The sequence below is a fragment of the Malaya genurostris genome, chromosome 3, assembly GCF_030247185.1.
Source record: "Malaya genurostris strain Urasoe2022 chromosome 3, Malgen_1.1, whole genome shotgun sequence".
NCBI lineage: Eukaryota > Metazoa > Arthropoda > Insecta > Diptera > Culicidae > Malaya > Malaya genurostris.
In genome coordinates this window covers 170,481,723-170,506,047 of record NC_080572.1, presented here as the reverse complement: position 1 = coordinate 170,506,047, position 24,325 = coordinate 170,481,723, and the positions used below count along the sequence as shown (strand labels likewise).

Below are 24,325 nucleotides of genomic sequence, written 5' to 3'. Positions count from 1 at the left end.
AATAAAGAAAAATTCTTATTAACTTAACATAACTGTTTACAAGTTGAAAAGGTTACGTTAGTTCATACCCAAAGACAGTTTCTTATTTTATCCAAATTTAAAAAAAAAATTCTTCACAGAATCTTCTAGTGATATTTTTGAAAATATACGTGATATAAGAAAGGCCAATGGCCAATATAATGGTCCAAATATTGACTTATGATTTTTTATTGACTTTTATGATAAAAGTTTTCAAATTTCCAAAATCAGTTTCCCTAGTGAGGAAAGAGTGTGCTGTTTATTTCTCAATTTTTGATTTCTTTTCAAATATTTTATAAATTTAATTGTTTTATTCTTCTTTCTGCCAGGTTGCACAACGGCAGCAGTTAATGAAACAAAAACAAACAAATTCTGCACCGACGGGAAATTCTCAACATCCCAACAGCTCTGTTGTGGTCACTTCCAATAGTCCTAACAATTTGACCAATATAAAAGTAGGAAACTCCACAATTTCTATCAAACCCGGTACACTCCCAACGAATACCGTTATTACCGCGACTAATCCACAGGACAAAGATCCACCACCGTTGGCCCCTTTAACTTATCAAGCAGACGGAGCTCTCACCAAACCAGGCTCAACAAATAAAATGCTTGTTGATTTACTAGATAAACAAACAAATGATCCTCCTGTGTTTGCCATTGGTGAAACGACAGTGAAGCGTAAAAGCGATATAGATTCTTCCGAGCCACCAGCAAAAAAATTGGATTTGATAGACACAGAAGAGGTAAAGGTAACTCCGAAGGCAGCTGATTTGTACGCCGAGCTAGCTGGTTCAATTCTGGCTGATGAGGATTTAGAGGACATCGAAATGAAAGTTCCGAAGGAGGAACCAAAGTTTAAAATACAACCCGCACCAACACAGCAGGTTATCACAGTGCCTGCTCCTCTACAGCGTCAAATCATTATGAATCCAAACAATCCACAACAGATGCTTCTATCTCCCGGTGGTGCGGGAGGACAGCAGTTGACTGCCCAGACAACTGCTACCATTAAAACGGATACAGGATATCAAACTGTGCCTGTCATTCTACAGCACAACCAAAGTCAAATTCAGCTCCAAAAAGCGCCACCTGTCATGCAACCTACCGTTATTTCCAATCCTCAACAACCTACTCAATACATACTGGCTACCAATCCACAGGGTCAAACATACGTTGTAGCTCAACAACAACAACCACAGCCACAGCTCCAACAAACGGTTCTTCTGACTCAAAGTCCACAACATGGCACACAACAAAAAACTATAATTATCCTGCAGCAACAACCAACCCAAAACGCTGGTGGACAGCAATTCGCCCAGGCTCAGTCGCAAACTCCTCAAAAGGTGTTTGTGAACCAACAAGGTCAACAGATCATCATGACTCAGATGCCTCGACAGATGCAACATCAGGTAATTTTTAATTGAGTTTTGATTAAATTACTGAATAAGCGTATTCTTAGTAAATTTTTGTTCTTCAAGTGCTAGCAAACACCACACGAATAAAATAGCACTGATTCGCGCTCTATAACAGCTCTACTAAATGTCTCAATTTTTATAACTATCAATCCGCAGACTTTAATATCGTCACCAGGTGGCCAAATCGTGGAAAAGAAGCCCATATACATAACGACTAACCAACAGGGAAATACAATAAGCATCGAAGGACCTTCACAACAAATTATCAAAACGAATCAACCACAAATCATTCAAACTCATTTGGGGCAACAGCAAAACGCAACTCAGCAGATTCAACAAATTCTTCAGCAGAGTGGATCGCAGACTTTTCAAATTATTCAGCAACCACAACAGCAGTCAGTGTCGACTCAACCATCTCAACAAATTTTAATTCAGCCCCAGGTGGCGCAGCCTTCACATCCACAAATCGTTATACAATCTCCGTCCCAGCAGCTTCAACCACAGATAATCTCTCAACAAATTATTCAGCCTGCGCCTTCACAAATTGGCCAAAAACTTGCACAGCAAAAGCTCATTCAACAAAACCTCCACCCTCAGCAGCAGCAACAGCAACAACAGATAATCACTCTTCAAAAACAATCAACTCAACAATCTCCTTCATCCAAACCAGTTACTGTTCAATCTTCGCCTCAACTTCCTACCAAAACCATAATAGTTCAGCAGCAGGCTTCTGCTTCATCCGGTCCGGCACAAAAGCAAATAATCCAAGTTGTCCAGCAAAAGATATCGACACCCCATTCTAAACCACAACCAGTTCAGCAATCTCAGCAAAAATCAACCGTTCAAACGCAAGCCAACATAAAAATGACATCTCAAGCGTTAGCTGTGTCGGAATCTCCCTCAACGAATATCGTGACGATAACAACCCCAACGTCATCCGTTCCGGCAAAAGGTATCACTAGTACTTCAAACACTTCGTCTACATCTACGTCTTCTCTAATCTCAACACCTTCTACGAAAACAATTTCCAATTCTCAATTCTCGACACCTTTAACTACAATCGCTTCTGCTATTTCTGCAATTCCATCATCTCCTTCAGCTCCCTCAAACAGTTTGTCGACGTCGATTCAACCAACATCCACGACCATTCCTGTGTCTGGTACAAACAGCACAATACAAATGATTCCGGCAATGGATCCGTCCAAGGTGGTTGACGAGGATGTTGAGTTAAGTTGGCCCTGGGTGTGTGATTGGCGTGGATGCCCTCGGAAAAAGTTTGCGTCGGCAAACGAAGTTTACATGCATGCTTGCGCTGTCCATTGCCCCGATACAGTTGATTCTACTGCGGATATTTATTGTCAATGGGGCCCTGGACCAAACCTTTGCGATAACCTTCCCCGTAAACGGTTCTCCTTGATGACACACATCTTCGACCGTCATTGCACAAGTGATGTAAGTTCTACATTGAATTGCTTGTCGTTCTAATGGTTCTAGTTCTCAAATATTACAGTCCTTCAAGTTAACAGTTCAGCGTCGTATAACAAGTGCCAGTTCCGGTGCTCACCAACCGCAACAAGCATATCCAGTTACGTTGGTCCGACAACCGGGTGCTCATACTCCACCCGGTTCTTCAGCTTCATCAACCACTTCGGAAACTTCAACTAGTCCCTCAACACAAGCAGCAAGTGTACCATCTCAAGGTCCTGGACATCTTTCGGCTGCAGGTCCGGCAGCGCTTCATGCTATTAAGAGACACGCCATCGACTGGACCAATGCTAAAGAGTTTCAGGTATGATATATTTGTCTTTGATGAATGTGCTACCAACGATTCCCGGTTTCCCTCCGTTAGAAAATAAGATAGATCTAAGTACTAATACCTAATAAATTTCAGGATGATATCGAAGGACCGGTAACTAAAAGCATTCGCCTTACATCGGCTCTGATTCTCAGAAATCTGGTGGTTTATAATAATACAGCAAGAAGGTAAACATCATTCAAAGCCTTGTAACAGTTTACGATACTACATTTTGTGTTCTGTTTCAGAAACTTGCGGGCCTACGAACCTCATCTCGCGGGGATGGCAATGAACAACGTTGAAGCCAGTCGCACTATTTCACAGGTTCTGTTTGAAATGAATGACACCCAGCATAACTTTTAAGTACAAGGTAACCCTTTTATTGGACGACGATGAAAGAGTGTATTAGTGCTCGAAGTTGAATAACAACTTACCTATTTTTATATACTGTGACACACCTTACATATACTTTGAAAACGAACAAAAAATACATCGGGAATATGATATATATTCCAAATATAACTCGTTTGTCATTCAAATTACACTTTTTCGTGTAGTTTTAAATGTATTTATTGTGACATGATGACAAATGAAACAGTTTTGTTTGTTGTTGATTTCAATTTGGTAAAAATGAATATAAATATTTGTCAATGCCATTGGCAATTACAATGTAAAATTTATATGGCTTTCTATTACTATATAAGCATATGAAACTTGATTCCACAAGTTTGATTTGTTTTCTAGTTAGTTGCTTGCACCTGGGATAACGGTAAAATGGATTAAATAATAAGACGAGCAAAATTAACGAAGGAAAGAATCGATCACCGCGTCTGTCCACCCACTAGGTTATCCGTTATTGACTTCGTTATGTTTAAAAAAATCCTTCCCACAAAAAAAATTAAGAAAAAAAAACTCGGAATCTTGAACGGTGTACGTGCGCATGAGGAAGCTCATTTTTCTTCTACGATTCTCGGACTAAAAAAAAACACGCACATAAATCGCTGGTCACTTACCACTTTCAGCTGAATGTCAATATTTCCAGAAAGCTGTTCACTATGGTAAACCCTTTGAGCTGAAACTAGGCAAGAGGATATCTACACTCGAAAAAAATAGAATTTCTCATACGGTAAATCCAAGTAACCGCAGTACTTCTGCGATAGGAACTGAAAGATTTAATAGAGCTAACATTTCCTTAAAATAAACCATTGACTGTTACCAATATACTACAAGACGAAAAAAATACCTGAAAACATCATTATGATATCTCCAACAACAACAACAGCGAAGACGCATTAATAGACGACACGAATGAATTGAGGAGGAAATTGAAATGAGGAATTCTATATTCTCGTTGGAGCGTCATGGGGTCACCTTCCATCAAAAAAGCGGTACCAACAAGAATAAGTAATAAATAACATTATTATCGCGAGGTTTAAGCTATTTTCTCTTCACCTGTTCTAAGGATAAATAAACGACGATACTATGCAACATGGCAAACCACCAAAGAGAGACATCAGAGGAGCCGTCCTAAAAATCAGCTATACAAGAAAACCACCAAGCGCTACCATACCGAATACAAAGTATACTACATAAATTGAAATTCAAACCAATGTCTCTTTGAAAACATGTGAACGAGCAGAGGAAATACTTACCAACGAAATTAAGAGAGCGTATTGGCTCGTACATACAAGAAATCTGCCAGCTGTTTTCGGAAAGTTTTTTTTAATTTTTTTAACGAAATCTTGAACCCACCTTAAATAGCACTCGCCGTGCTCTACGTTTTGGAATGAAGTATTTTGTGTTATTAAACTACATCAATATTTGCGAAAATTCTACACGGACGGTGATTGCTGAAATGAAAGGTTCTTCAGAGATTGCCGGAAGAGATCAGACTAGTGCTGGGTTGTTTCTTGATGTATGGAGAAGCAATCTCCACTCAACTCGGTCCGATGTTGTTTGTCGCCTACCAGTCTGCGAAGGGTCGCCCTTTAGCTGGTCGTTTAACCGTGCTCGCTGAGCCGTCTTCTCCTGCAGGATCACTGTCAAGAACCATCTTTACCGGGTCGTCGTCTCACATCATAATGACGAGTGCTGCCCACCTCAAACGTCCGATATTTTCGGCATGCACGATGTGTGGTTCTTTCAACAGCACCACTTCATCATAGATGATATGCAACATTCGCCCTTCATGAGCATAGGCCAGGTCTTGTGGCCGTAGAGGATTACCGGTCTAATCAACGTACGATTTCCCGCCAAGATCCGTCTCTGAATGTCTCAGGTGGTATCATTGTCGGCGGTTACAAGTGGCCCTAAACACACGAAGTTTAATCTTCGAAACGTTAATGGCAAATACAATCCTGCTAACTTCAGTTTTCAGTTTGATGTACTTTTCCGACATCGCCTCGAAGTTTCGTGCAATAATGTCAATGTCTTAGGTGAAGTCAAGAAGCTTGACGAACTTCCTGAGAGTCGTACCTGCTATTCCAGCTCTCCTTTTCATGCCTACTAACACAACGATGAACAGCAGGCCCAATAGCCCATTACTTTGTCGTAACCCTCTTCGTAATCCAAAAAGACTCTAGAGTGTTCCCGATATCCAAATGATGAACATCGTCGTTTGAATAATTGTGCTAGTATGGAAGGAAAACCGTATTCATGCATTACCTGCTTTAGTTGGTCCCTATCGATTGTATTGTATACTGAGTAAAAGTTTTTGAACAAGTGATGCATGGGCACGTTGTATTCGAGTCCCTTCTGCAGAACCTGCGAATATTGTATCCGTGGTGGTGCGAGGACCCATGAATCCCGATTGGTAATGTCCCACGAACTCTCTTGCAAATGGTAAGAATCGGGGGTAAAGAATTTGGGAGAGAACCTCGTATGCGGTGCTTTGTTGTGTGATCGCGTGGTAGTTAAAGCGTGGGTCGTAAACTGCAATATTGAAACGGTTCCGCCAGTTTTTCCTAATTTTTGGATCTACCTCTCCCGTTTTTATCTCAGCGTTAATATAGAGATGATCGAGCAACTAACGGAAGACGGATCTAAATTTCGGGCTAGTGAAGAAGGCCACGGACGTCAACATCCTGAACTTTGTTTCCTTCAAAGTTGGTCTTCAGGCTAAATTTCATGCTGTGACTTCTCTTTCGTAAGGACAATCCATCTGGTGCCCGCCTATCTATGTCTCTCCGCCTTCTTCCGATGAGAATGATGTTAGTATGCCAGTGAATATGGACCATCAATGAACCCCCGGATCGTCTTATAGAGGGACTCTATAAAACACCACTGCCGTTATGAGCCGGCTCGGGATCATACTGGGACGCAATGTAGGTTATTATTACATCTATTTATTTAGCACCGGTTCTAACCTAAATGTTTCCGTTCACCGGGGAATGTGCGGTTGGTATTTTGGAAGCTCCTAAACCCCCCACCACAGTCGAACCAGCGTACTTCAACCGTCCCGGTCCTGTGTGTGAGTGTTATGAAGTAGTATTCCTAACTACACCTAACGGCATGTATTATCTCTTCTCGTTGCATCAAAATCCTGGTCTTGCTCGCGATTGTAGATGTCTGCTCTTCGTTTGGAACCAGTTGCCCTTCTGAACCAATGACGCGCTTAATGCATCGATCTATGTTGTACTGGGACGCAGCATGATTAGCTTCATTGAAGCCCCCCACAGTCGAGCCACTGCAGCCAGCGATCGTTTTTGTATCAAAATAATCCAGCCAACTCCACCATGACAGACCGCCGTAGTGAAATAATTCAAAACGACTAAGAGATCTACCTTAAAACGGTATTCTAAATTCTGTGTTCTCGCAAATTAGGATTTGTAATGAGGATGGTTGAACATTTTACAGACGTATGTTGCTTAAAATCTTTTAACTGTCCACTTGTTTGTTCATCCCTTGAGTACTACTCAGTCGTTTGGAATCATTTGCTTCGCACTTCGGCGTTTACTGTGGAACAATCTTCCCAAACTACCAAGCTACGAAAGTCGTTTGTTACTAATCGGTCTCGATACTCTACAAGTTCGATGATATCTTTACCTTGCTTTATTAATGGCAAATGTTTTGAATGATAAGATTGACTGCGCACTTTGCTTCGCGAAATTAATATCGACGTCCGACCCAACTATGGTGCTAACAATGCTGTTATTGATTTGCAGACATTATTCAATCGCCTATCATTAGAATTTGACTTTATTCTACCACGCAGTGGATACCTGTATATTATTAAAAATTATCATTAGGGCCATATTGTCAATTGATTTTACCTAAATAAATATCACTTCTGTAGCAGTATTTCTTAACTTAAGGAAAGCTTCTTTTATGTCCCCAGTCTGATTCTATGTCGATGGGTTTGCAGACAGACCATATTTACAGTGATCTTTCCTTTGCCTTTGATATAATTTATCACGACATAACAATTGCTGAAATTATATCACTTGGTTTTGATTTAAACTCATGAGTGTGATATTTTTGAGAAATAATCAAACATACAAATAAAAATGAATTAATAAGTTTCATTCTGTCCTGCTTTGATTTCAAATTTACAATGTTTTCTTTTTTGATTTTTAGCTCCACTTAATTAAATATAGGCATTTCATTATATCTTAAGTATGTTGTTTAGCTTCAAGCAGTAAGGCATTATTCTTCGCATTTGACAAATTTTGGAAGAAAAATTCTTTTGTTTTGTTTGCAATAAAATGATTACAAATAAATAATCTTTTGTTTACTGTTTCGTTTTAGTATAATTTTAAAAATAATGTTCAAAAAATAAAGTTTTGTTTGAGCGCTAGTATGTTTTTTTTCCTTTGGCATACCTTGTTAAAAAAGCATGCGTCGATCGAAAAGGAAGCGTTCCATTGCTTGGCATGTAGTACACTGCTTGAATTCTCCAGTTTTCTTTATTTGTTTGATTGTTTGTCTATACCTCATCGGGTGCCAAATGTGTGTTGGTGTAGTGACTGCCACCATCGCCATGATGGTCATCATGACTCGATTGATTCGCTGCTGCAATCGTAGGAGAAGGCGTTGAGGTGTTGAGTAAGGAACCTTCCGTTTCCGTTAAGGCTCGATCCGCCATGGCTTTCATGTTGGCCTCAAGAGATCGAATGCGGTTCTCGTGTTTGACAATGATTGCCTTTAACTTCCTGAATTCATCTTCAAACTTACTTCGAAGATCAGTCAATGCTTGTTCCTGAAATCGTTTGTTCGTGAGTGATGATAATACTGTGGATTATATTACTAAACTTACCGAGACACCACTGATAATAACTGGGGCAGGTTGTTGACTAACTGCATTGACTGTGTTTGCCTGCGATGCAGACGGGGTTGTTCCATTGGCCGGAGATGACCCGTTCGATGCTGGTGTAACGGTCGGTGGTGATCCTCCCGATGGTGCTCCAGATAATAGAGAGCTCTTTGGTCCACGAGGTGGCATCTTGTCCAGCACATTCGATTTTTTCGTCACGGTCAATTGTGTACTTTGCGATTGTGAGACATAGCCACCCTTTTCGAGGAAGACATGTTCCTATTGAGCGATTTTCATACCATGCTCTTGCATTAATAATACTACAGGTGCCTTATAAACTAAATATGTGTTTTTGGGCTGGTATACGGTGTGTATCAAACGCAATCCAAACAACGAGCTAACATCATGAGTGTGTTCTGTTAAAGCTTCATGCAAATTATGTACTGTAAGGATTCTAATTGGATTCTATTTTCTTTCTAAGTAGAAGGCAATTGAAACGGTTTGAATAAGTTCGATATTACCAAGACGGTGAATTTGATTATGACATGAACATTTTGAATATTCCATTCAAACTTGGAATTAAAATTTATTATTGATATTACACTAAAATAGTAGATTCAAAAAATAATAAATTCTGAAACTGTTTGATATTATGATAGGGAAATAACTCTGAAAATTGAGCCAACATAAAAATATTACGACATTTTCGAGTAATTTAATTTTGTTACTTAAGCTGACTAAATTGTTCCGTTGTTAATTTAATCAATTGTGTTTAATTCCACTAAACTTCTCCAATATCATTCTCATTTGAACTTTTTTAGAAGAATTCAAAAGCGGTTTGGGTTTCCATTTGTTTCATATGCATTCTTTTTTTCTGGCCTTACTCTGGCCAAAGGTGATTTGTGTCATATGTTATCTGGAAAATCTATATTGTTCTTAGTACAACTATATGGCATGCTGTAGTTATTTGCACACCATGCCACCACATTATTGTTTCACTGGTAAACTCAAAATGAACGAAACAATGATTCAGAAAGTGATACACATCATCAACATTCTGTGTTACAATTCAATGTAATCGTTTGTAATCAGTAGTATATGAACGGCCTAATGCAAAAATAGAATAAGAGCGTCTAAGTTTAGAAAATTCGTTCAAGCAAAACCCCATCAATGATATCATAATACCAAGATATCACATTTTACGAACAAATTATAAGCGACATACTTTTTTGCGAGCATGACGCAAACTCGTACATACAAGTAGATGAGGGAAATGTCAAACGCATACTCGTGAAGATAGCAGCATTGCACAGTCATACATTTCACATGATATGTTAAATGTGATATCGTGCGAGGGCTAATTTCACTCTAAGCTGACAGGGCCTGCTATCATTGACAAAAAAATCAAAGTAATTTAAAATAATGACAAAATTTGATAATTTAAACTGGTAGATCTTATGACATTTTATTATCTCACAAGAATTTCTCATAATTCGATGCACTTTTAACCAAATCTTTAAAAAAAACTTCTCTCAATTGATGAAACACTATTAGGGAGTATTGACTCTATCAAAATCTCATTAATAAACAGATACAAGAAGACAATATTTGTTCTATACTATTGCTTCAACATGCTTTAACACCGGGAAAGCCAAATCAACACATACTTAAGCACACGAGGCAATATTTACAATAACAAGTAGTATTATTAAATGCTTTTATTAACAGTGTATTGTTTTGATAGAAAAGGACATGAACTAAAAGATTGAAACTCACTTTTTAATAGAATTTAAGGAAATATTGATTTTATACGTTTCTGATTTAAATCATGTCCATTTCGTGTAAAGTCTGTCTTGTTGAATAAAAAGGTGTATTATTGCTTCAGAAACTTACTTTCAATGATACTAGCTGTGGATCCGCATCAGACCCGGATATCCAATCCTCCGCCGAAATGGACGCTTCGTCTGCCAGAGTATCTGGATATAGATCTTCCTGGAAAAGTTCACTCTTCCTAGGTACTGTCATTGAGATCACTTGACATAGACCTCCGTTGTTGAGCCGATAAAACCGTGCCACTTCGCAAGTTGCTACGTCACATCCTCGTTTTGGCATCATTCCGATAGCTCGTTGCGAATCCGGTGTTTGGAACTGATTGATGTAGTGCACAAATGGTTGCTCTGGCGTGACTTCGAAGTATCGAATAACCGAATCGCCTTTGCCACACAGATAGATAAGGTTTGTGTCCGGATCGTACAGAGGGAACATTACACCGTTTGATGTGTCCAAGTCTACCATAACAATCGGATCACCTAGCGCATCCGGTGCTCTTAAAGAATACTGTCGTTCCGAGGATCGATTGAAACCGGTGGTGAAGATGAGACCATGTCGTAGAAATATTGCACGTGTTGCTTTCGATCCTTCGTGCGCAATGGCTTCGTTCAGAATTTCTCCGGACCGTGGGTTGAGTATGCGAATTTTCTTATCTTTGCAAGTAGTGACTAATTGTGAGCCGTCCCAATTCCAGCATGCACTGTAGATAGTGTCCGGGTGACACTCGATGCGTACCAGCACTTCACCGGTTCCGACATTCCAAATTACTATCAGATTATCGGAACCGGCCGTTAGCAGAACATTCAACGCAGAAGGATGCCAAAGGACCAGACCGACTCTGCGTTGATGGTATACCAAGTCTACAACTGGATCAGTCATAGTCCTGGACAGCCCTCCGTCTGGTATTTGCCATACCTGGAAAATAGAAAAGAAATTTTTAAATATGTTCTATAATAACTATTTCCACTTCTAAATAATTAAATTAGTTTACACCATATGGGAAAAAATTGCCGTGGGTCCGCCGTGAGTAGCACTGATGCAACCGTACTAGGTACGAGGTTATCAAATCGAGGAAATGACTGGTTTGACGGCGAATGTCAGCAGTTGGTCGAAGAAAAGAATGCAGCAAGGGCAAGGATGCTGCAACACCGCACGACAGCGAACAAGGAACGATACAGACAGGCGCGGAACAGACAGAACACGGTTTTCCGGTGGAAAAAGCGCCACCAGGAAGACCAAGATCGCGAAGCGATGGAACAGCTGTACCGCGCAAATGACACATGGAAGTTCTATGAAAAGGTGAACCGCTCACGTAGACGCTACACGTCACATGCCGAAATGTGCAGAGATACCAATGGTAACCTTCTCACGAACGAACGTGAGGTGATCGACAGGTGGAAGCAGTACTATGATGAGCATCTGAATGGCGAAGCGCAAGATACAGAGAACGACACAGGAATCAATCTGGGTGCACGCTCAGCCGACGATAGACTCCCAGCACCTGATCTGTTGGAGTGAGGATAAGTGAGGAGATCGGCAAGCTGAGGAACAACAAAGCCGCGGGCAATGACCAGTTACCAGGCGAGTTGCTTAAACATGGAGGAGAGACACTGGGTAGAGCGCTGCACTGGGTGATTTCTAAGATTCGGGAGGAGGAGATTCTACCGCAGGAATGGATGGATGGAGTACTATGTCCCGTCTACAAAAAGGGTGATAAGTTAGATTGTTGCAATTACCACGCAATCACATTGCTGAACGCCACCTTCAAGGCACTCTCCCAAATCCTTTGCCGTCGTCTATCACCATTAGCTAAAGAATTCGTAGGGCCGTACCAAGCGGGATTTACTGGAGCCTGCGCCACTACGGATCACATATTCGCGATAAGACAAGTATTCCAGAAGTGTGGTGAATACAACGTACCCACGCATCACCTATTCGTTGATAAAGCGTCATACGACACAATCGATCGAGAACAGCTATGGCAGATAATGTACGAATACGGTTTTCCGGATAAACTGACGCAATTGGTCAAAGCAACGATGGATAGAGTGATGGGCTACGTCCGAGTATCTGGGACGCTCTCGAGTCCCTTCGAATCTCGGAGAGGGCTACGGCAAGGTGTATCTTGTTCAATCTTATATCTTGTTCAATATTGCCTTGGAAGGTGTGATTCGAAGAGCGAGACGATATTGATATTGTGACACGTAACCTTGAGAAGATGATGGAAACCTACATCGGACTGAAAGCTGAAGCTGGGCGTATTGGACTGGGCATAAATGCGTCAAAAACAAAATACATGAGAGGAAGAGGGTCTAGAGAAGAACCACTACGCCTCCCACCACGAATATTGATAGACGGTGACGATATCGAGGTGGTTGACGAGTTCGTGTATTTGGGCTCACTGGTAACCGCCGACAATGACACCAGCAGAGATATTCAGAGACGTATTTTGGCAGTGAATCGTGCGTACTTTGGACTCAGAAATACCCTTCGATCGAGCAAAGTACGCCACCGCACGAAATTGACCATCTACAAAACGCTCATTAGACCGGTTGTTCTCTACGGTCACGAGACCTGGACTATGTTGGCAGAGGACCAACGCGCCCTCAGTGTTTTCGAAAGAAAGGTACTGAGGACCATCTATGGCGGAGTGCAGATGGAAGACGGAACGTGTAGACGGCGTATGAATCACGAATTGCAACAGCTGCTAGGAGAACCACCCATCGTACGGACAGCTAAAATCGGACGTCTACGATGGGTTGGGCATGTCATAAGGATGTCGGATGACAGCCCAGTGAAAATGGTTCTTGAATCTAATCCGACTGGTACAACAACAAGAGAAGCGCAGCGAGTAAGGTGGTTCGATCAAGTGGAGGATAATCTCAGAAGCATCCGTGCCTTGAGTTGCTGGCGACGTGCAGCCATGGACTGAGTTATGTGGAGATGCATGCTTGATACAGCAAAGGACACCCCAAGACTATAGCTGTTAGGAAAGGTAAGTTTATTTAAAGACTGCAATAGAGAAACAGACAGTGAAGATAGATCGATGAATGATATTGCGATGAAATGAATATTTGCAAATTCGAAGACCAAATAGCTGTCACTTCCAGTTCTGAGAATATAATTGAATAAATGACAACAAAACACATTTTTTTCTATTCGCTCAATTTTCTCAAGTCGATTTCAACAGTCTCAGACTCATTTGAAAGCTACCAAGTAAGAAAATACCATCTAAAATCCTGAATTTCTCTATTAAAGTTCGACAAGCGATCTCTAAAGGTAAGTTTATTTAAAGACTGCAATAGAGAAATAGACAGAGAAGATAGATCGACGAATGATATTGCGATGAAATGAATATTTGCAAATTCGAAGACCAAATAGTTGTCACTTCCAGTTCTGAGAATATAATTGAATAAATGACAACAAAACACATTTTTTTCTATTCGCTCAATTTTCTCAAGTCGATTTCAACAGTCTCAGACTCATTTGAAAGCTACCAAGTAAGAAAATACCATCTAAAATCCTGAATTTCTCTATTAAAGTTCGACAAGCGATCTCTAAAGGTAACCATGAATCGTACCATTAAAACTGTAGAAAAAGAATGAATTCTTTCGCCTTGTCGTACCGATTAGGATACGTCAGTCACGAAGTTCCCAGTCTGACAGACAGATGGTGTCACCATTTTAAAAGTTTTCTAGCGTTCAATAGAGATATCCTTCAGATATTATCTTTCACAATTTCTCGACTTCCGGATTATTAGTGTATAGGTTGTTGTGCATTTAGTTACGCTACTTTGAAAAAACTAGAACCTATAAAAAATGCAAAAAAAATATTCGGGTTCTTCTTTAAGCAAATGAACCATTATTGACTGGTATGCTGAATTTAAACGAATCGTGCAAATACCATTATGCTCAATGCTATGGTCGTTCAAATGAAGCTGCTTTACGGAAATCGTCTCAATGCCAGCTAGCTGCATCGTAAAACATACCAACATTTTTGCATAAGCATGAAACCACGTTTTCCCACAGCTGATCAAAAACAACTTTTCAATACGATGGCAAAATTTCATGAAATGAAATTCGAATTACTACCTCATCCACCATATTTAGCTCCCCAGCAAATATTTTCTGTTCTCAGATTAAAAAACAGCTTACTGGAAAGAGATTTGCATCGAACGATCGCTATTTTGTCACTGGGAAAAATCGTGTTATAAAAGTGGTGTATGCTTCGCTATTATTTGGTTTTCATTTGTGAAATAATGCACCTAAGCGTAATCTTCCACCGAACTTTAGTCATAGCTTTATTCAGAAATACATGGAGCAGTAAGGTGAGGTTTCCAGCGAGAGAGAGGTGTGGAAAAACTTTTTCCCTGGCATACGGGATGGTATTAAATATGCGTTTGAAGAGGTCAATTCCTTCGTACTTCGTTTTCGGAGGCGTACTATCAAAAAACTACCCACTTCGGCAGGCCTTGCGAAAAAATCAGGCAAAATAACACCTGCATCCAAGGACACTGAAAACTTTTGTTTTAAGATCAATGAAATATCACAAAAAGATACGTCGGCTACGGACAAGAACGATCCGAAAATAATAGAAACAACATCGAAAGTAGCTACAGTTAGGACGAATTAAAGGACAAAGGCGCGATTTGTGAGCCAATAGCTCTTTAAGCTTCGCTAGATGAAAAGTAGTCAGCCTCTCCCCCTAGGAAAATGGCAATGAAGACCCAGCAATAAAAATACTACGATGTTTTTTTATACATAAACTATAAATAATTTGTATTTATCCCTAGAAATACAACAATCAAAGCTGTAGCTTAACTCACCTTGACGACACAATCTTCAGATCCGGATGCAATCACGTTGTCATTGTGCGGGCACCAGGCAATATCTAGTACGGGTCCTTTGTGTCCACCGACGAGTGCATGATCGGCTGCGATTCGACCAACCTGAAACAAGCAGACAAAAATGTCAGACTAAGTATTTTAAACATACAAACAGAATGCACGTGTGGTTTCGATCAAACATTGCGATTCTATCAATCCAAGTTTTTTTTGGCGCTTCATCGGTTGCGCCCTAACCGTTTTCGATCAATAATTTTCCACCTACGCAACGAAATGATGATTTCCACTATGCCTGTTGGACTTTTCAAGGGCTAAAAATAGTTTTGCGCACGAACATCGTCACTGTTCGAACGAAGAGCACCGCGATCGAAGTCGAGGGTCACGTTCGCTAACCTACGTTTTCTCAGTAATGGCTTTTCCACAAATACTAATATTGGATGGGACACATCCTAAGACTATTTTCCACGTTTGACCTTAAATTCTGACAAATGCGCGCGGGCGTTGTTTTTCGTTCTAGATTATTATGTACGACTTTGAACCTGGCCTAGAATCTCGACAATAAAAAATAAGTATTTCCTCTCCATGGATTTGTACATATCCGTTCGTAAATAGATCATGCATTTATATGACGATTGTAAAATGTATTTTTAATTTCTGACGTGTAAGGAAAAACGCAAATGATGATTAATATTTTTGCGACATTTTCTTGCCAGACCACTTTTATTTTTTATCTTTTTAATTGAGATTTTAATCGCGGGTTGGTGGTGCACCAAAAGACTAATAACGTAATAAGTATTAAACAGTTATATTTATGTCAGTCTTTGTAATATTGCCAACTATTTTCATACTTTATGGTATTTATTAGAGGGAATAAAATCTGAGCATTCGAAAGCAGGAATTGTTTACCCACGTTTTAAATTAATTCCTTGAAAATCAGGGTCATTAACCTGTAATAGAATCAATAATTGAACAAGAGACATATTCATTTTCGTGATAAAATTCCTTTATTTTCGAGTTTCCATGTCTCCTAAAAACTAAATTGCGAAACAAATTTTGATTCTGTTTTTCTCGAAACTAAAAACATGCTACTAAGTTCGTTCTGGATGATCCCCGAATATTGTATCAAGTACAATTTAACAAGTTAAGTCAAAAGCGGTGCTAACCATGTTTTTACGGTCATCTAAGAAGAACAGGATGTTAAGGTAGATCCCATCCATGTTAGAGTAAATCTCTGCATAGTCCCTGAAAGAAGACTCTGCTAGTGTGACGAGGTGAATTGTTGTATGTCAAAATGTTCACTTCGCTAAGTATTCATTTGAACGAATTATTGTTTAGTCTTTTAAGATTTATTGTGCTGTTTTGTATGTTTTATGTTTTGTATGATCGCATGAATCAAAGGCTGTTGATCTCTAAGCCCGGGTTGGTGGTTCAATGCATAGGGCGCTGGTCTTACAAGCCAGTTGTCGTATGTTCGAGCTCCGACCTGGAAGGATTCAGTAGGATCCATAGTACTAGCCATGCAATGATTCTGTACACTAAGAATCGGCTGTGAAGTCTGTTGAAACAGAAAGGCCAAATTCCACGGAAGGAATGTAATGCCAGGACTTTGCTTTTGATCTCTAATTTCTTTGCATCGATTTCTCGAACGAGTGTTCAAAATAGTTAAATTGCTCACAAGATTGCCCAAGTAGCAATAAAAACTTGTTGAAATTGACATGTTTCACAATTGCTACAGAACGGTTATTCATGATATGTTTGACAAATGATTTCACACACGGAGAACCCTTCGATCATAAAATTGCGATATCGCAGTTTTTTTCTTTTTGATTCAACCAAATTGGGTTTTGATTTGCATATATTTAAGTAGTTAAAAAATATGTTGTTTTGAATGCTGTCAAATGCCGAAGACAATTGAAAGCAAAACAATAATCGCAATGCAAAATCAACAACTTTTTTGTTGAAATCTGTTCGCGTCGCTTCAAAATGTCAATGAAAACAACATCGATGGTTAAAGTGTTTGATGAAATTGTGTTCATTCGATTTGAGAAATTTTCGATAACAAGTGTTTATCTATCAGCGGTATTGTGATAAAGTTAACTTTGTTTAAGATGAAAAAGATTTGGTGACAATCGTTGCGAGAAGAGTGAAGAAGTACAATGCTAGAACAATGTTTGCTACTTGGGTGGTTGTTTTTATTTTCGTACACTGAGGTCTTTTTTTATGCGGATCTTCGTAGTTACGCGATTTTGAACACGAATTTTCGAAGTCGCGGTGTTTTATGCGAACTTTCAAAGTGAACTTTGCGGTTTTCTTGTTTTGTCTTACAAATGCTCGAAGAGTCGAGTGGTGTTATTCTCTGACACAATAAAATATTTTTCGAGATTACACCAGATCTCGACGTTTCATGCATTTCTAAGACATTTGGCATCAAAAGAGTTTTTTTTATCAATTTTGAAAATTCCAAAGTCGATTTATTTCAAACAAATGTTTATCGAGACATCAGATCTCGATGTTTCATGAACTTTTGAAACCATTTAGCAACAAAAGAAATCTATTGTTTTGCGGTATTTTGTGCGGTACGTATCCCCCGCGTAAAAAAAACTACAGCGTACATGTTATCGTACGTGTGTGCAGGAGCGGCAAATTCCATGAAATATTGGTGGGGCACAAAAAATTATTACTACAGATCATTAAATTTTGCAATATATAAAGCATTTTTATAAAGGGAGCGGAGAGGTTAGAGCAAATAAAAAGCAACCAAGTAAACAAGTTTAGTTTCTCTTCCGAATGTTGTGACACAATCACAAACATTTTCCTTACTATTCCCTAGGCTGCCGAGAGGGGGGAAAGACGGGAATTCCCCCGGGCCCAGGGGAGCCCGGAAAATCCAACATTTAAAAGTGTTTCTTATTCTTCAATATCAAATCATTTCTTGAGACCTTTTTTTTGCTCACTAAACGAAGATGCCCGTATTGCAATCTCCGCGGGTTCGTGTTTTTTCTCGGCGGCCCTGACTATTCCAGTAATAATCAATATTCGAAAGTGGTAAAGTATAGCACATTTCACATTGTAGTAAATTAGTTTGAAAATTTTAGTAACTTAGTTAAATAATATGAACTATTACGGAAACGAATTACGGGGATAACAAAAAATGTATTATATCACAAGATATTCCTAGCAAATATTTAAATATTTATTCCACTTGCTGAAATATTTGGAGAGCATTGCCACTCCAATGAATCTTTCGAAAGGGGTAAACGTGCTTTGCCCCCCATAGTTGCCGCCCATGTGCGTGTGCATTTATGTATATTATCTATTTGTCATATTTCGTGTATTCATTTTGATTAGAGTTATTGCAATCCATAATATGAAGTCAGACGCTGACGAAATTTATCGAGTATATTCTGGAGTAAATATGTATTCATCTTGTATATTCACATTCTCAGAGCTGAGTATTGTTTTGTCTAGGCCAAGATCCAGGTGCTTTCATCGCGACACATCTTCCGTGATGATTCTAGGCGTTTCTCTTTGAACCGGTTGGACGACATGTTATTTTAATCAAGATAAAATCCAACTCAGTAATTTGCTAGAAAATTATTTGCACAATTCTTGTAACCAGTCGAATTTTAGCAGGAAGTTGTTGAAGATTAAAGCTTCAGACACACTTGATGAAATGTGCTCGAACTATCTGAAAAAGATTATGAATGATCTATTTCCACAGTATGATATTGTGGCTTCGGTCAAAGATGAATTAGTATCATATAGGCCCTAAGTTTACCTAAGCTTAGTCGAAGACCATATGCTCCGATGTTTCCTCACACTCATACTCAGATGACAGTAATGCTGCGTGGTTACACCGGAGAAAATACTTACGAAAACTGCCCTGATTCAAAATGTAGAAGGTAAAGGTAAAAACCTCTTCATTCTTCGTATTCACTCACTGGATCCATCTTCTTTTTTTCTAAGCTGTGCTAATCTAGTCCACTCTGACCATCCTTCTCGCATAGCTCACATACGTTCACATCGATTTCTTAGAGATGACACAACAAATTTTTACCCAGATTTAAATGAAAGCTAATTTAACATCATCTACTTTTAAACAATTTCATCCGGATCTGAGTTTTGTTTATGGAGCTACGGGTTGATGAATACAACTGGATATAAAATAACCTTTTAAGATATGACGTTAAAAAAAAGAAAAAAAAAACGAAATTGCTAAGTCTGGTAACTATTGTTGTAGTAGGTGCGACCGGGCCAGACCAGACACTTTTTTGAAATTGAAAACACCAATTACAACTAGGTTTTCATCCAAGTAATCTATATCATTGTGTAGCTTCAACTTTCAGCTACAAATCCCAATTTGTGATTTCGAAAAATATGCATAGTTTAGTTTTTGCACAGTTTTCGTACCAAGTCGTCATGAAGTGAATAACTCAAAATCCAATATTTCAGAAAAAGCGTGAATATAGTTTTAGTAGGAGATATGAAATAGAATTGAAAGATAGATATCAATATTTAGGTATGTGTCAATAATCCGTTAAGAATTTCAAATCGATGATTTTGTGTCCGGTTTAGTCCCACTTCCTTTGTCCGGTTCAGTCCCGTACAAACAGTTCCATTTTCGAGACGCAATAATAAATTTATTCTCTCGAAAACACTCAATAATCATTGAATTCAGCATCATAGCACCACTTTAAAAATCACCAACCAGATTAAAATTGGTAACTAGTGTACCCGATACATCTGCTTTAAAAATCAAAAGCCTCAAACCAACCATCAACTGCCATCAATAAACAACAAGGCGCAAAGAAAACGGAAACCACACAAAACACCGATGATGAAGCAACGGATGATGAGATGAGCCACGGACAAAGTAACCCTCGATCCTCGCTAGATGGAAATGGAAGCTGACTACATTTACAAAAATTTTGAGCCAATCGGTCACGTAAAACTTGTACGCGAAAAGGCCCGAATAAAATGTTTTATTGTGAAAAAAAAACCAAACTTAAATCAGGAAATTTAAAAGAAAACATTTTAGTAAAAAACCCTTCTTAATCCACCTAGTGGTGTGATAATGCCTTTCTCTTCTTTCATAACAGTCTCATGAAATATATTTCTTTTATTAATTTTTATTACTTTCATTATATTTTATTACTATTACTATATTACTATATTTTATTACTTTTATTAAATATGTTCGGATACTAATTTTGACACCAATTGATTCAGATTGATTCGAGTAGTTTACAAAAGCATGCTTCAGTGTTTATGTCACACAGTCAGCATCATTTTTCCAAACTAGTGTTTGACATTTCGGTAGTAACATGCGATTAGGGCATATCGCACGATAGGCCCTTGCGAATGTTACAAAATATAATGCTCATTGCTCGGCTCTACAACTTCAATTTACACAATAATCGATATAATCTCGCAGATAGAAGCCCAATCTACGAAATTGTGCGCAATATGCTTGAATTTCATGTTTAAAACTTGAGTAATGATCATTATTTTTCGTAACTTTCAAAAGGGCTTCTCAGTCCACTTAGTGGAATTTTCATATATCTTGAAAAATCACCATAGGGGGGAGTACATGAAATTTTCGAAATCGAAAAAAAATTTTTGATGCCAAAAGGCTTAGAATTGCATGAAACGTCGAGATTTAGTGTCATCTCGAAAAAAATTTGTTTTGAAAAAATCGACTTTTTGGGACTTTGACTTTTTGGGACAGTCCCAGAAAGTTGATATTTTCAAAAAAATTTTTTTCGAGATGACACTAAATTTAGATGTTTAATGCAGTTTTAAGAGTTTCGGTATCCAAAAAAATCCATTTGATCTTCGAACTTGATCAATGGTCCGACAGTAGCTTTCAAACGAGCCCAAGTTTGTTAAAATCGGTTCTGCCATCTCTTAGAAAATTGAGCGCGTTCAAATATCTTCGAAAAGTGTTTTAAGAGTTTCGGTATCCAAAAAAATCCATTTGATCTTCGAACTTGATCAATGGTCCGACAGTAGCTTTCAAACGAGCCCAAGTTTGTTAAAATCGGTTCTGCCATCTCTTAGAAAATTGAGCGCGTTCAAATATCTTCGAAAAGTGCACACACACATACGTACACACACATACGTACATACACACACACACACCCACACACACACACACACACACACACACACACACACACACACACACACACACACACACACACACACACACACACACACACACACACACACACACACACATTTTCCGATCTCGTCGAAGTGAGTCGAATGGTATATAACACTATGGGTCTCCGAGGCTCCGTTCGAAAGTCGGTTTTTCCAGCAATTCTAATACCTTCTTTCTATATAGAAAGGCAAAACGTGTTTCGACATGGCATGATTGACGCCAAACTAAATTGACTCAGCGCCATCCAGCTAACTTACGTTTAAAAAGTCAATGAATCGAAATAATTGCTGGTTTTTTTTCAAATAAAATTTTTATTAGGCTCATTTGCTTTAGCTTAACGTGGCCGATTGTCTTGTTGTTAGGGAGAGAGAAAGGGATGCCGTATTACGGGGCGGCATACTCCCCAGTTAGTAAGGGGACATAGGGAGGGTGGGACCTACACAGTATTGAATTGAAATTTGAATACATCATTGGTTTGTGGCATACATCTTTTAGACACATTTTGCGTTCGATGAATCTTCATGTTTTTCAGCTTGTAGCAATGAAGAGATTATTCTGGATTGGGATGCTTCGTTGGTGTGTTCTGACGTTGATGTGACGTTTTTGGGTAGCTTCCAGCAACTCAGTCAGTTCAAGGCAGGTGCATGCTCCGAAGCATCGTTTACACAGGCCATACTTCCAGCAACGTAAAGAAGAGTGCGGTAGAGCTGTAGACGAGAAAGAGATAGGGAGAGCACTAAATTTGAGCATTGATAGTTTTCAAGAAGTTATAGATGAGAGTCATATAAGGAAGATTTCGAGTTGCCAAGAAGTCGCGGACTGGTACGAAGGGTGGTATACCTCGGGCCCGAAGGGAACCTATAAGTTGGGACCTGGCATCACAATACTCGACACATGTCCAAACAACATGTTCGATGTCATGATAACCCTCACCGCAAACACCATTCTCGGCGAACCCCACACGACGGAGATGCGCGCTGAACATATAATGATTAGACATGAGCCTTGACATTACATGAATAAAGTCACGGCTCACGTCTAACCCCCGGAACCAAGGTTTCGTCAATACCTGTGGAATTATTGAGTGTAACCATCGTCCCAGAGTTCCACTATTCCATGTATTCTGCCAGCTAGCTAGAGTTTTCTGACGACAGCAACTGAAAAATTCATTGAAGCAGATTGGTCTTTCATAGATATCACCTTCTAGTGCGCCCACCTTGGCTAACGAGTCCGCTCTCTCATTGCCCCGTATGGAACAATGTGAGGGGACCCAAACCAAGGTAATCTGGTATGATTTTGCAGATAAAGCACTCAATTGTTCCCGTATTTTCCCCAGGAAATACGGTGAGTGCTTTCCAGGCTTCACTGAACGGAGAGCCTCAATGGAACTGAGACTGTCCGATACAATGAAGTAGTGATCTGTGGGCAGAGTGTCAATGATCTCAAGGGTATACTGAATTGCAGCTAGTTCTGCGACGTAAACTGAAGCTGGATCACTGAGTTTATAGGAAGCGGTGAAATTTACATTGAATATACCGAAGCCAGTGGACCCGTCTAGATATGATCCGTCAGTGTAAAACATTTTATTACAGTCGACTTCTTTAAATTTATTATTAAAAATTTTTGGGATCTCTTGAGGGCGTACAGGATCCGGGATTCCACGAATTTCTTCTTTCATGGATGTGTCGAAAAACACAGTAGAATTAGAAGTATCCACAAAATGAACACGATTGGGAACAAACGAAGAAGGATTTATATTCTGAGCCATGTAGTCAATATACAAGGACATAAAACGGGTTTGTGAATTAAGCTCGACGAGCTTTTCAAAGTTTTCTATCACCATCGGATTCAAAATGTCGCATCGGATTAGCAGTCGATATGAGAGATCCCAGAACCTGCTTTTCAACGGTAAGACGCCCGCCAGCACTTCAAGACTCATCGTATGGGTTGATTGCATGCAACCCAAGGCAATACGTAAACAACGATACTGAATTCTTTCCAGTTTAATGAAATGAATATTCGTAGCGGAGCGGAAACAGAAACATCCATACTCCATTACTGACAATATCGTCGTTTTGTACAACCTGATCAGATCTCCTGGGTGAGAGCCCCACCAAGTTCCGGTTATTGTACGAAGGAAATTGATTATCTGTAGGCATTTTCGTTTCAAATACCTAATGTGACATCCCCAGGTACCTTTGGAATCGAACCAGACCCCGAGATATTTAAATGTGAAAACCTGAGCTATGGTTTCACCCCCTAGTTGAAGCTGTAATTGCGCAGGTTCTCGCTTCCTTGAAAATACAACCAGCTCAGTTTTCTCCGTAGAGAACTCGATACCCATTTGAAAAGCCCATGTCGACAAGTTGTCGAGGGTATCTTGCAATGGTCCTTGGAGATCGGCAGCTTTGGGTCCTATAATAGACACAACACTGTCGTCGGCAAGTTGTCTTAGCGTGCAAGATGTGTTGATACATTCATCAATGTTATTTACGTAAAAGTTGTATAAAAGGGGGCTTAAGCATGAGCCCTGAGGAAGACCCATGTAACTGAATCGCTTTGTCGTCAAATCACCATGCTCAAAATGCATGTGTTTCTCGGACAATAGATTATATAAAAAGTTGTTCAAAACTGGTGAAAGACCATGCTGATGCAACTTCTCAGATAGAACGTCAATGGAAACTGAATCGAATGCCCCCTTGATGTCGAGGAAAACTGATGCCATTTGTTCTTTACGAGCAAATGCCATTTGAATTTCTGTTGAGAGCAACGCTAGACAATCGTTCGTTCCTTTGCCCCTGCGGAACCCAAATTGTGTACCTGAAAGCAATCCATTTGTTTCGACCCAATTGTCTAGACGGAAGAGAATCATTTTCTCCAACAATTTCCGAATACAGGAAAGCATAGCAATCGGCCGATACGAATTGTGATCGGAGGCTGGTTTTCCAGGTTTCATTCGTGTGGGACAATATTACCCAGGCTCCATTCGTGTGGGACAATATTA

General features: G+C 39.5%; 2 protein-coding genes across 9 annotated transcripts in view; one reads left to right on the top strand and one right to left on the bottom strand.

Moving 5' to 3' along the window:
* LOC131434478 (AT-rich interactive domain-containing protein 2) overlaps positions 1-3,775 on the top strand; it is a 33,685-nt gene extending 29,910 nt beyond the window's left edge. For 2 of the 3 annotated variants that reach the window (XM_058601218.1, XM_058601216.1), the window contains 5 exons: positions 348-1,430; positions 1,593-2,888; positions 2,947-3,225; positions 3,328-3,419; positions 3,480-3,775. In XM_058601218.1, coding sequence (XP_058457201.1) covers positions 348-1,430; positions 1,593-2,888; positions 2,947-3,225; positions 3,328-3,419; positions 3,480-3,594 — 2,865 coding nt within the window. In that variant the 3' untranslated portion in view covers positions 3,595-3,775. The remainder of the gene's footprint in view (positions 1-347; positions 1,431-1,592; positions 2,889-2,946; positions 3,226-3,327; positions 3,420-3,479) is intronic. The other variant, XM_058601217.1, reaches the window with a different exon arrangement.
* A 3,956-nt stretch (positions 3,776-7,731) lies between these two features.
* Positions 7,732-24,325, bottom strand: part of LOC131435188 (coronin-6) — a 41,934-nt gene continuing 25,340 nt past the window's right edge. For 5 of the 6 annotated variants that reach the window (XM_058602824.1, XM_058602820.1, XM_058602823.1 and 2 more), the window contains exons 3-6: positions 15,138-15,260; positions 10,376-11,227; positions 8,486-8,761; positions 7,732-8,428 (exon numbers count right to left, since the gene is read on the bottom strand). In XM_058602824.1, coding sequence (XP_058458807.1) covers positions 8,156-8,428; positions 8,486-8,761; positions 10,376-11,227; positions 15,138-15,260 — 1,524 coding nt within the window. In that variant the 3' untranslated portion in view covers positions 7,732-8,155. The remainder of the gene's footprint in view (positions 8,429-8,485; positions 8,762-10,375; positions 11,228-15,137; positions 15,261-24,325) is intronic. The other variant, XM_058602826.1, reaches the window with a different exon arrangement.